At 39.7% G+C, this 12,804-nt stretch overlaps 1 protein-coding gene across 10 annotated transcripts in view; it reads left to right on the forward strand.

Annotated features, from left to right (window-relative positions):
* Positions 1-12,804, forward strand: part of LOC126297640 (synapse-associated protein of 47 kDa-like) — a 325,546-nt gene that overhangs the window by 280,648 nt on the left and 32,094 nt on the right. For all 10 annotated transcript variants that reach the window (XM_049988670.1, XM_049988666.1, XM_049988665.1 and 7 more), the window contains exons 5-6: positions 621-761; positions 4,603-4,742. In XM_049988670.1, the coding sequence (XP_049844627.1) occupies positions 621-761; positions 4,603-4,742 (281 nt within the window). The remainder of the gene's footprint in view (positions 1-620; positions 762-4,602; positions 4,743-12,804) is intronic.

Below are 12,804 nucleotides of genomic sequence, written 5' to 3' on the forward strand. Positions count from 1 at the left end.
GAACGAACATACGTATGTGCAGACTGTGCTGTTTTATGATATACAGACATGTGTGCTCACACTATTTAGCAGTGTTACGAATGTACGTAACAACAAATGACAATGACATACAAATGTGTCAGCTTGTATAAAGTAGAAATGGTTTAAAGCCAAAAAATCTGCACTTGATGATGGCCTGAGGCCGAAATTGCAATAGTGGAAATAAAAAGTTTAACAGTCACTGGCATAAACACATGTTTTTGAAGAGACAGCTGATTATGATGGCTACTTATGTGTAGCAGACTGAAGTTTGTATCAGTCAGACAATTTCCCCCCCCCCTTCTTCGAGACACATTCATTCAGTGTTTTTGAACTTCTCTTATTTTGTAGTAGGTCAACACCATTAAACTTTAGTTATTTGCATGTAAGTCAGTAGCACAAAAATGTGGAATGAAGCAGTCTTTCCCCCAAACACCTCCTAGCAGCCTCACGTGGCCCTTCTAGACACGTGAAGGGCCAAGATTTGGTACAAAAGTTTGTGACTGTAACATAATTCATATTGATTTTTCTACGCAACGGGTCAGACAATTCTTGTTCAAAAATCAACAGTGAGATTAGTACATATATTTGTTGTGTTTCAGAGCCTTCTTGGAGACTTCAACAAAGAACAGGAATCATTCATCAAGGAAAAACAAGCAAAAGGTGCGGAACCTGCCTTTCCTCCATGGGTGGGCTGTGCTAATGAAGAATCTCTCAAAGAAGAATGCCTCACACTTTCTACGGTACTTTTTTCCTTATATATTAATTATGTTTGTGGAGTATGACATTACAGATGACTTACATCACTAAATCAAGTGATTCATTGGATTCCATACCACAAATGCGTCCAGTTCATAAAACCACTCATGTTACAAAGAATTGTCAGTATCCTCCAACACAAAAATAAGTAATGTAACTAAACTGCCTTATCAGTTAACTGTTCTCTTTAAGCCAGATAAGAAAATCTGATAAAGGATTGTGGTTTGATAAAACAGCATTTTCAGACATTTTTTAGGTTTACATAATTTTGTGTTTCCATACCAGTTATTTTTTGTTTCTCTTGTAGAGGACCATAACAGAGTAATCAAGCCCATATTAGAAATATGTTATCCAGAGAAAAAAGACAAGTGAGTAAGTAAGGGCACTTTTTCTGCTCCGTTGGTAGACTGTAGCGACTCAACAATAACAAATCTTAACCTCACTGTTGTTCCTGTATGTCAGCTGTATTGCTTCAGTGATTAACTCTTTTTGTAGTGATTTGAGATTATGATGAGTGCCTTGTTTTCTGTATGCACCAAGGAAAAACTGAAGAGTAATTATTCCCTATACTCTGAAGGGACTAAAGTTGTGGATATTATTTGCAGAATGCCCCTGCAGTGTGGTATAGCTCTCTTACTTAACAAAAAAATTTAAGAGAGTATAAATCATTTCAGAAGTCAGTGTGTCTTGATCTGTAATGAAGAGCATTTGGGTACGCCACTCGCTTAAAAAATAGATAGCAATATAGACACAATGACCAAATTACTTATGATGATCATCATGGGAGAATTGATGTCACTGCACATGAGTCCAACATTAGCCGTGGTCAGTGATTGCAGTTGTCCACAAATTTCTAAACTATCACAATGTGCACATTTGTTGAATGCCATCTCATCTGAAAAATGCAAAAAGGAATCCTTGGAAATATTGAAATCACATTTAAGACATGACATGGGTCCATCATTAGGAAAACAGATTAACTGCCAGAGAATAAAGTTCAAAAGCCAGCATTCTACAGAGAAGTTGATGACATACGTGTTCCGGGATATGGAAGATACGCTACTAATTCATTACACTTCTAAAGGTAAAACAATAAAAAGGGGTAGCAATTGTGAGCTAATGTGTGATCTCAAATCAAAAATCAAAAACTAATAGCAGAGGGAAGTTTACAAAAGTTGTGATATTGCTTCATTCAAAAGGTGTGATATTGCTTCAGCTGTCTTTGTACTGCTGGGAAGACAAAATCCAGTAACCTCAAAACATTGGTTTTGAGTGGCTGGAGCACCCACTTAACAGTCATGGTCTAGCTCAAGATGAATTTATCCTATTTGATTGCATGAAGGAGCACCTGCATGTAATGCAAGTGCAAGAGTGGATCTAGATGATGGCACAAAGCTTCTTCTGGAACAGAATTACACGATTAAGTCACTTTAATGTGACCACTGCCTATGTTAGATATCAATATGCAATAATCGCTCACATACGGCAGATGGCAGAATGAACTGTGGAGGGTATATGAAGTGTGTCCAGGACATGCACAAAACAGTACTTTCTTTGTCATAATGTAGAAACAGAGTGATTTGTCTGATGTCCAAAGAGGCAAGATTATTGTCTTTCAGCTCAAGGGTGGAAGCATTTCCAAAAAAGCTGAGTTCGTACAGTGTTGGTGTGCCACTGTGGTTAAAGTATATGTGCATGAGACACCACTGTTGAGCAACTGACTGCCCAGATGAACCAAGGGGTTCCAACCGTATCTCCTCAAGTGAATGTTGCTGCAGTAAGTGTGTGGGTCATGGACCTATGCTGACAGCTGTTCATAGATGTCAGACTTGAATTTTGCACACAAGTACTGCAACCGGATGTCCCTTTAGTGGTGACAGAGGGCCTTTGCAAATGAATTGTGTTTCATGTCCCATCAGACAGATTTCTATTGGTGTGTGGAGCATGAAATGTCTGAAAGCAACACCCTGCAACCAGGAGAGAGTGTTACGGTCTTGCGAATTTTTGTTACATTATCCTTGGGGGCTATGCCCACTTTTACATGCATTTCATTTTTCCTTAGCATGATGGCATCTACCAGCAGGAAAGTGCAATGTGTTGAACTGCTCTCAGTATATGTATGTGGTTTGGATAGTGCCAGGATGAATTTAGTGTACTCTTGTGGCCACCAAACACCCTGGGTTCATACGAAGTTGTGAGGGAGACCACCTCAGTCAGGCTGATTGAGCCATGTATTCTCAACCAGGAAACGTAGCACAGTTGGCCAAGGCACTGAAGTCGGCATGGCTTCACATCCATGTCAGTACCTTCCAGAACCTCAGTGACACTTCTTGATGTCCCGCACTGCAGTAGGTGGTTATTCAGGCTTTTGAAAAGGGGGTCACTTTGTGACTGGATAGGGTGTGTGTATCATTTCAAGAGACTGGTGAAGTGTTTGGAGGTTGAGGGAGTTTGTGTAGTGGAACTATGTTGCAGTTATTTTACAAGTGAAAAATTACTTTAAATTTTCCTTTACTTTTTGAATTGCTCTCGTACTACACAGCTCACTCATTGTGCTACTTTTTCATATTCTCATCAATATTTAATGTAGTCTCGTTTGACTTACAGTTTCATAAATCCTGTGTCTACATTTCAGAAGATTAACTTCCAAACACTGTTTTAAATTGGACATGGTGAGAAAATTTTTGATTTAACATGCAAGTTTAGTGTCAGTCCATGTGAATGACAGTCTTCAGCATTACCTATTGCTGTCCAAAAAATAAACACTTATTATGAATATTGATTTTTGTTGCTTTTGATTCTGTGTATTTGACCCAGGGCCCTGTGTAATTTCTCCCTTTGCAGCATTTGGGATGCAATGTGGTACATTTCCACTTGGGACAAAAAAACATCCTTCACTGGTGCTGACATAGCCATTATATAAGACAAGAAATACCAATTCTGCTTGTCACATTGTTGCCTGCTTCCAGACATTGAGGTGGGGAGGGGGGAGAGGTTATCTCCTTTGTCAAGTAATGGTGGATATCAACCAAGGGAAACTCTCACCAACCTAATATTTCAAGAACATAAATTTTTTGCCCTATTGATGCCAGTGCAATTCTCAAATGTGTAACAGGATTCCTGTGTGATGGGTAAGAATCAGATCTAGGAAACATTGCTGAAAAGCCATTTTCTTGGAGACCATTGTGGTTAGGACATTCATGTGCTTTGCTTTACACCTATTTAATTTATTTTGGTAATTATGTCAACATTTTCAGTTAACAGCATCACAATTTATTTTGAGATTCAGTGCATTGTTATGTGCAGCTTACAGTCATGAAATTGATTATATGTGAATTGAACATTAAAATCGCAGTAGAGCCATAGGGAAATGTTTACATTACTACTGGGTATACTGCAAGAAAGCTGTATGTTACTTCTTTGCCTCTGGTGCAAGCCATCTTGTGAACCATACAGGGCATTGATTTGATGTGATACCCTCATATGTTACATGTTGATACCATCTTTAGAAGATCTTTAATACAACATAAATATTTAAAAAATGTTTTCTGCTTCTGCAACCTTTGTAATTCAACTAGCTTTTGTGTTGAGAGATCAGGTTCGTATATTCTCTCTCTCTCTCTCTCTCTCTCTCTCTCTCTCTCTCTCTCTCTCTCTCACACACACACACACACACACACACACACACACACACACACACACACACACACACACACAGTAAATGTGTCAGTATAGACTTAATTGTTAAGTATTAGGTGATGTTAATTTACAGGTGAAACTTCTCTTTTTCTGAACTACCAAACAAATGTTTTCTTAAAATTCTAGGACAGGCGAACCTTTGTCCGTAGCCCACCAGCTGGTGTAGACTTTCATTTTGACTATGAAGTGTCATATCCTGTAGCCATGGCAACACTGGCAGAGGACCCAAATCTTGAGAAGATGAGATTTGAACTGGTTCCTAAAGTGTAAGTACTAGTTTCCACACAATATATGTCTCTGTTGCAAGTGCTTCAGTATGTTCATATCTTTAGTTGGAATGTTATGTTTAATTTTTCCATTATCCCATTAACCCTCTCCCACTGAACAAAATTGGTTGAAAGCAGTGATGGTAAGCATTTTTTATGCTCTTTCCTATTCAAATTGGAAAATATCTTAAGTAGAAAGGTTATGATTCTGCTCTTTCATGGTACTTGTATGGGTGTCATTGAACTTGTCTATGATAATAATAAAAGATTTAAAGAGTTCAGTATTAGAAAATAATTTTTTGGTAGAATACAGACAATGCAAGGAGTAAAGGTAACAACTCAACATACAGCTGATGCATTGAGTGATTGACAGACACACAGACAGAATGGAAAATGATCTTGTCTACATAAGATTCTTCATTTGTCTCTTAAAAAAATTATCTTTTCCATTCCTCATTGACTTCTTATATAAATTTGTACTGGATATGCTGCAAAGTCAGTATTCAACACACAATTCATGAGTGAGTGATCTTGCCAGTTATATTTTCTCATATAGTCTTTCATGTAGGCTTCCTGTTGATGAAGAGAACACTTAAGTTTCAGTACATTTCTTTTTCAATTGGAGGTTACACAGTTCCAGAACTGTATGTAACTTGCTGCAGAAATAGCAGTTCTGACTGTAATAAATTATAAGCAGAATGACAGAAGGTCTAGATAGTTTCCACTTCGGTGTTAGTGTGGTTGTGAATGATCTGTAGTTAAGAACATTGACACATTTTACCTCTTTTGGAAAAGCATTTGTGCTTGATGGTGTCACATTATATTGTTCATAAAATTTCAGTCATCTAGGCTGTGTGCAAAGTGAGCATAAGAACTGAGACTTACGGTGGAACCCTATAGAGTTATGTGTGCTTTTGATAGGAATGATTTGACCATGTGGTTCAGCAGCTTTGCTAGCTCAGACCTTTCATTTATATCTTCACATTATTTTCATTCAGTTGCCTTCTGTGTCATTAATATGAATAAAGAATGTGTTGCAAAATACACAGTGCCCATTGAAAGAAAGCTAAACAGGACAATAAAGCATGGAACTATGGATTTGTTGTCAAAAAAGACACTGAAGATGTTGGAAACTTTCAGAGATGATGAAGAGGGGTAAATGTATCAGTTTGAAGTAAGAGACCTTGGTCTGGAAATTACAAAGTTGAAAGTTGAAAACGAAAATCATTGTGATACCTCTGCATAACTTACTCATATTAGATGCTGAGAAACACATCTCTTCTAATCAAAGTCCTTTAGTCCCTATATTTTTGTTGGAGGTAGTATGGACCAAAACAAGAAAAAAGTCCAATAAATGTGGGCTCTGAAATGCATGCCTTGAGACCTATAAGCACATCTTCAGTAGAAGAGATGTTTCACGGTACTGAAAGTGAAAAAGTGTTTGCAGCTTTTAAGGTACACACTTTAGATCCTGTGTTTACTGGATATTTTTTTCTTGTTTTGTTTCCGCCTTTGAAAAGTGCATACCCTGCAATCTTCAGAACAGCAGCACTGGTACAAACATTCCAGTGTTGGAGATATAAGAATGGTTTTCACATAGAACTTTGAACTGTCATTTCCAGACCAGGGTCCCTTACTTGGAATTTGTAGATTTACCCTTGTCTGTCATCCTTGAAACATAGTAACATCATCATGGAATCTCCCTGTGAAACAGTTTACTTCATTTTACTAGTATTAATGAATTAACCTGTTATGTAAGACACAATAACAAAATTGTTAGAAAGGAACCTGGCGAAAATTACACTGAAGTAAAGCATGGAATGTTCATTTCTTCATGGTACACATTTTCTGTAGATTTGATGTGTGAGAAAGTCATGCGGATGCAGAATAAATCAATCCATAAAACATGAATATCCATACATAGAATATCAGCAATAACAACATCAATTACAGTAACTATGTAATAGTAACAATAAATTGCAGGAGTGGTGTGTTTAACATAACTTTTCCATTACAGATTTTGATTGAAATACATATTTTCACAGTAGGTTACAAGTACAGTTGATGCCATAATAGCCTAAAGATCATATGAAATAAAGGAAAACAAAATGGAAAAAAAAGTAGAATGTTTTGTGAAATTGTTTGTCTAAAAGTATGAAATGAAGCAGACGGGAGAAACATTTGACACAAATTCAGATGATAATCGGAATGACACAGCAATGATAGCAACAGCACTTATAAGCATGATATTACTTCTTGTAGCACACACACCTTCTCTTTGTTGACATATGAAGGAATCTCTACAGAAAATTTTTAAGGGTGACGAATTACTGGAATTATTTACACATTTGGGCACAGATAATAGAAATATGTCAAGGCCACACAACAGCAACTGCACTATCTACATGATCCATCAGACAAGTATCCTGTAGCACTGTTTAATATTCCAAGATTATAAGTAAAAATTGAACTCTAAATTCTAAATTGGCATCTATCTTGCTGTGCATGATTTTGAAAATAATTTGAAGATCTGTGAAATGTTTCTCTAATCTGTATTATTTCTTGCTTTTAGGCAAATGATTTCAGAAAAAATTTAATATCTTTTACTCATTTTTTTAAAAATTTTACACTCCTGGAAATGGAAAAAAGAACACATTGACACCTGTGTGTCAGACCCACCATACTTGCTCCGGACACTGCGAGAGGGCTGTACAAGCAATGATCACACGCACGGCACAGCGGACACACCAGGAACCACGGTCTTGGCCGTCGAATGGCGCTAGCTGCGCAGCATTTGTGCACCGCCGCCGTCAGTCTCAGCCAGTTTGCCGTGGCATAGGGAGCTCCATTGCAGTCTTCAACACTGGTAGCATGCCGCGACAGCGTGGACGTGAACAGTATGTGCAGTTGACGGACTTTGAGCGAGGGCGTATAGTGGGCATGCGGGAGGCCAGGTGGACGTACCGCCGAATTGCTCAACACGTGGGGCGTGAGGTCTCCACAGTACATCGATGTTGTCGCCAGTGGTCGGCGGAAGGTGCACGTGTCCGTCGACCTGGGACCGGACCGCAGCGACGCACGGATGCACGCCAAGACCGTAGGATCCTACGCAGTGCCGTAGGGGAACGCACCGCCACTTCCCAGCAAATTAGGGACACAGTTGCTCCTAGGGTATCGGCGAGGACCATTCGCAACCATCTCCATGAAGCTGGGCTACGGTCCCGCACACCGTTAGGCCGTCTTCCGCTCACGCCCCAACATCGTGCAGCCCGCCTCCAGTGGTGTTGCGACAGGCGTGAATGGAGGGACGAATGGAGACGTGTTTCTTCAGCGATGACAGTCGCTTCTGCCTTGGTGCCAATGATGGTCGTACGCGTGTTTGGCGCCGTGCAGGTGAGCGCCACAATCAGGACTGCATACGACCGAGGCACACAGGGCCAACACCTGGCATCATGGTGTGGGGAGCGATCTCCTACACTGGCCGTACACCTCTGGTGATCGTCGAGGGGACACTGAATAGTGCACGGTACATCCAAATCGTCATCGAACCCATCGTTCTACCATTCCTAGACCGGCAAGGGAACTTGCTGTTCCAACAGGACAATGCACGTCCGCATGTATCCCGTGCCACCCAACGTGCTCTAGAAGGTGTAAGTCAACTACCCTGGCCAGCAAGATCTCCGGATCTGTCCCCCATTGAGCATGTTTGGGACTGGATGAAGCGTCATCTCACGCGGTCTGCACGTCCAGCACGAACACTGGTCCAACTGAGGCGCCAGGTGGAAATGGCATGGCAAGCCGTTCCACAGGACTACATCCAGCATCTCTACGATCGTCTCCATGGGAGAATAGCAGCCTGCATTGCTGCGAAAGGTGGATATACACTGTACTAGTGCTGACATTGTGCATGCTCTGTTGCCTGTGTCTATGTGCCTGTGGTTCTGTCAGTGTGATCATGTGATGTATCTGACCCCAGGAATGTGTCAATAAAGTTTCCTCTTCGTGGGACAATGAATTCACGGTGTTCTTATTTCAATTTCCAGGAGTGTATTTGTAATTTGAAGTTTTGTTCAGAAAATGTGAAGTACAACATAATTAAGCACTGACCAAGGAAAAGCAGAGATGTTCCAGTTTGTGCTATGAGTTGGTATTTATTTTATTTTCCCGGCATGAAACTAAGAAATCCATGGTTTCTAATGTCATAAGTAGAATTCTGCCATCTTCTTCAGTTCCTGAGATGCTCGACCTTGATGTTCACTGTTGTCATCGTCTCAGAACAATTGGATTGTAGTCTCAGGAAGTCCTGTAACTGTAAAGTGCTGCTCTGTGTCAAACAGTGGAAAGCCTCTCAAATGTGCATACTCATAGACAACTACTGATGAGGAGCAGGCATGCAACATTTGACCTTCATCAGTATCATCCAAAATGGACAAAAAGAATCCAAAGGTGGAAAACTGGTTAACATCATATACACTCAACGAGTAGCAAATATTCATCTCTCAAAGTAGACTGCGCCTGAAGGAGACAAAGTTAGCCCTTGCAACTTACAAGGAGTCGTAGCCCAGCTCATTGTCAAAGATAACTGAAACTGCTGAATTTTTGTGTAGAATTTGCCGCTCTAATCAACAGCTATCTGTTGAATGGTGTTAAGATGTTGATTATTAGTTGAAATGTGGAGATGATTGTCTAAGCAAAAGAGAACTCTCAGTGGTTATTGACCTTTGTGAAGCTGAAACTTAATGGATCCAATTAATCTCAACAATTTCGCCCAATACCAGTTGAGGATATACATGCCTGATAGCACTGGTCTTATCAACATAAGCCTATAGTTAGTCACGAATGATGGTGGTAGTGTTAAGGCTTGTTCTGCACACCTACGTCACGTATGTTCTGACAGCCAGTGAGCGTTCAGAGTGCTCTGCTGTGAACACTGTAGCTAGTGCGAGCACTAAATGTGATCGTAGCAAGCTGTTAAGTGAAATCCGTTTCCATTTGTCGTGAGCTGACATCGCTAATAGTGTTAGTAAGTGATAAATTCTGCATCAGTAAGCGAGAGACGTAATTTGCAGTATGTATTCTTTCTACAAGCAGAAAGAATGCGCCCACCCCAACTGCCACTTGAATTGTCAATAATGCAAGCTTTGACCATGACTCGACTTGTGCAAACCGCCATTGTTCGTGGATTGGACTATACTGCCGACTCCAATATTAATTTCATCAGCAAGTCTACCACAGTAATTGATGTTTAGTTTGCTATGCTTTTTCAATGCTGACTTTCTTGTGTCCTCTTAAATTTCGGAGTATATACCAATTGCACAAGTTTGATAAACTGTTGCAGCCGGTTCTGCAGGTAGTGTTTTGTGCATTTATTGGATGAATCTGAAGCAACTTCTTCTCCTGGTCCCTGACCTTAAATCCTTGGGATATATTCTGCTGTAGAGGACACTTATGTCATCAGAAGTGAAGTTGGCTTTACAAAGTTGATAGATCAATTCAGTGAACACATTATCATGCTGTCACTTACTCTGACGGAGTCCCACGAAACTGAAGAGGTGCTGCAGATTAAAAATATCGCCGTGAGACTGACTTTAGCCATTCTTACTTGTGAACAGTGCTCAAGAATATGTCCTACCTACCCGAGAGATGCAGCTTACGATTACAAAGCATCACAGTTGCCTCTTGTGTTTACATTTATTGGCTGTTCAGAATGTTGGTGTCATCAAACAAAGATATGCCTTTTTGCCCCCCTTCTTTTTCACAGAGCTGTTTCTACAGTTGGTAGAATATTTTTGTTGATAATGTCTCTCAGCTGTGGCAATGTATTTCAAAATATAAATGACAATACAAGTCCTAGAACCAACTGGTTGAATGTTTATATTGGCGTGCCTTAGCTTGATAATGTCAAGATTATAGTAATTGACCCTTGACGTCAGAAAAATCCTCATCTAGCGCAGTATGTGGGCATGCACAAAACCTTTCATGTGAAATTCAAAACGGATAAAGTAATCAGTGACATGTCTTTTCAATATATTTGTCTTCAAAATTACATTGCATATTTGATAAAGCAATGATAAAAATTAGCGTGTCAGATTAACCGGGAATTTGAGTAACTATGACATCCTCTCTTGGGGTGACATTGTCGTGTTTTTCGTGGTAGGAGTGCTGTCAAGAATACACAGATTGCTGATAACTTAATGCCAGAAAGGGTCATTAGAGCCGAGAATATGGAATCGGAAAAAGATCCTAACTGGTTGACCATTCCGACGAGATCGCTTGAACAACAATGCATATTATAAAAATATGAGTTCAGATCTGTCAGCTTCGCCATGTTTAATATTCCAGAATGTAGGGTGCTTAAATCATTCACATAATTGATATTTTCATTTGCACGCTCTTACTCAACTCTTCTGGGAGGATAAAGACTGATGGCCTTGCTGTTTGGTCCATTCCCCCAACTCAGCCAACTAATCTGTGAGCATTAAAAAAAAGATAATCACTGAGCCAGAATCTTTTTTTCGCTACCTGTAACATGCTGCTGGAAATACTTACAGGTCGTTACAGATATCTTTCAAATATATTTGATGTAATGGACAGCAGGTTTTTCCAGCTTTATGTTTGTGACAAACTATCTGCTTTCTCATCATCCCCCCCCCCCCCTCTTTCCCCACCCCGAACACTCAATGACTGGTGGCTGAAATTCTTTATTCACCAGCAGAACATGTTTTTCAATCGCTGTTCTGCTTTCGTCAGAATCGAATGTTCAGAAACTGTTCCAGTTTTGGGCAGAGTGTGAAGCAACATCTCTTTGAACTTCAACTGGAGTGTTGTGCACAAAGGTTGAAAAAGCATTTGTTTTTCAGTTCATGATTCAGTGAAGCTCTTCTTCTTCTCCTCCTCTTCCTCCTCCTCCTCTTTTTTTCTGAGATGCCTGAGTATAACTATCAGTAAGCCATGATGATTGATGATTGCAGTTGCAAGGAGATAATCTCAAACAATAACCAGCAGGAATTAAAGTTTGCCAGTCAATGTAGTAATGCAGGCTATGACTCTGATGCAAAACCATAGTCGTGTTTTCACCAGGCATTATTAAATAGTCACTAAAATGTTCATGGCTAACTGAATCCCATCCATTACTAGTATATAAGTCTTCAGACCAAGCGGTATTGTCCAATCTCAATCCCTCCTTTGTTACTTAACTACTGTTCAAGCAGTCGATCAACATTACTTCTCTGCTAAGACTAGAAACAGAGAGAAGAGCTTGAATAATTGTTGTAGTGTTGACTTAACCTATTTATTTAATTTGTCATAAGCATAATGTGACCCAATTTCTGTCACTTATTTCTGCGAATAGCGTATGCACTTGACAAAATTGTGCATTTCCCCACGAGATTATGGGCTTCAAGCTTGCTTCCCAAAGAGCAACAGCCACAACAGCGCTTAAAGTTACCACCCCGAAGGTAATGCCTCAAATTTGCCTGATTTGTGGAAGTTTGAAGATAGGAGTAGCTGTCTCTTTTACTCCTACTCTTGTAAAATGCATCCCTAATACAGTGCTTGATGTCTTTTCTTGATGGCTGCTTTGAAGCCAATGTTTCATGGAAATGCGAATCATTTCCAGAGCTAGCCAATTTTTCAAAATTTATGTTGACTTACAGGTGTTTGTGCTTCTTAAGGTAATTAAAAACCAACTTGTGGTCAAATGTCAAAATTCATCTGCATATCAATCAAAGGCAATGATGATATTTATAAGATTGCTTGGCAGATGTTCCTATACTTCTTCCATGATTTGTCGGAAACAACAAATGACCTCTTTGTCCTTTCTGTTAATTAATCGAAGTTACTTTGGATGTTTATAAATGTGTGGAATAACACAAGACAACACTCCTCAGCAAAAGACAAGCCAATGAAGAGAGACGCCACTTTTTACAATTCCTTTATGTTGCACCTTGTGTGAGAAAAGTTGCAGTGCCTGGTCAGTTAGTGATAGCATTTTGTGAACGGTTCTCTATCATCAGAAACCCTTGTGTTATCTGCACACCATGTGGAAAGATGTAGAAAATAT

This window comes from Schistocerca gregaria, chromosome X, assembly GCF_023897955.1.
Source record: "Schistocerca gregaria isolate iqSchGreg1 chromosome X, iqSchGreg1.2, whole genome shotgun sequence".
Taxonomy (NCBI): domain Eukaryota; kingdom Metazoa; phylum Arthropoda; class Insecta; order Orthoptera; family Acrididae; genus Schistocerca; species Schistocerca gregaria.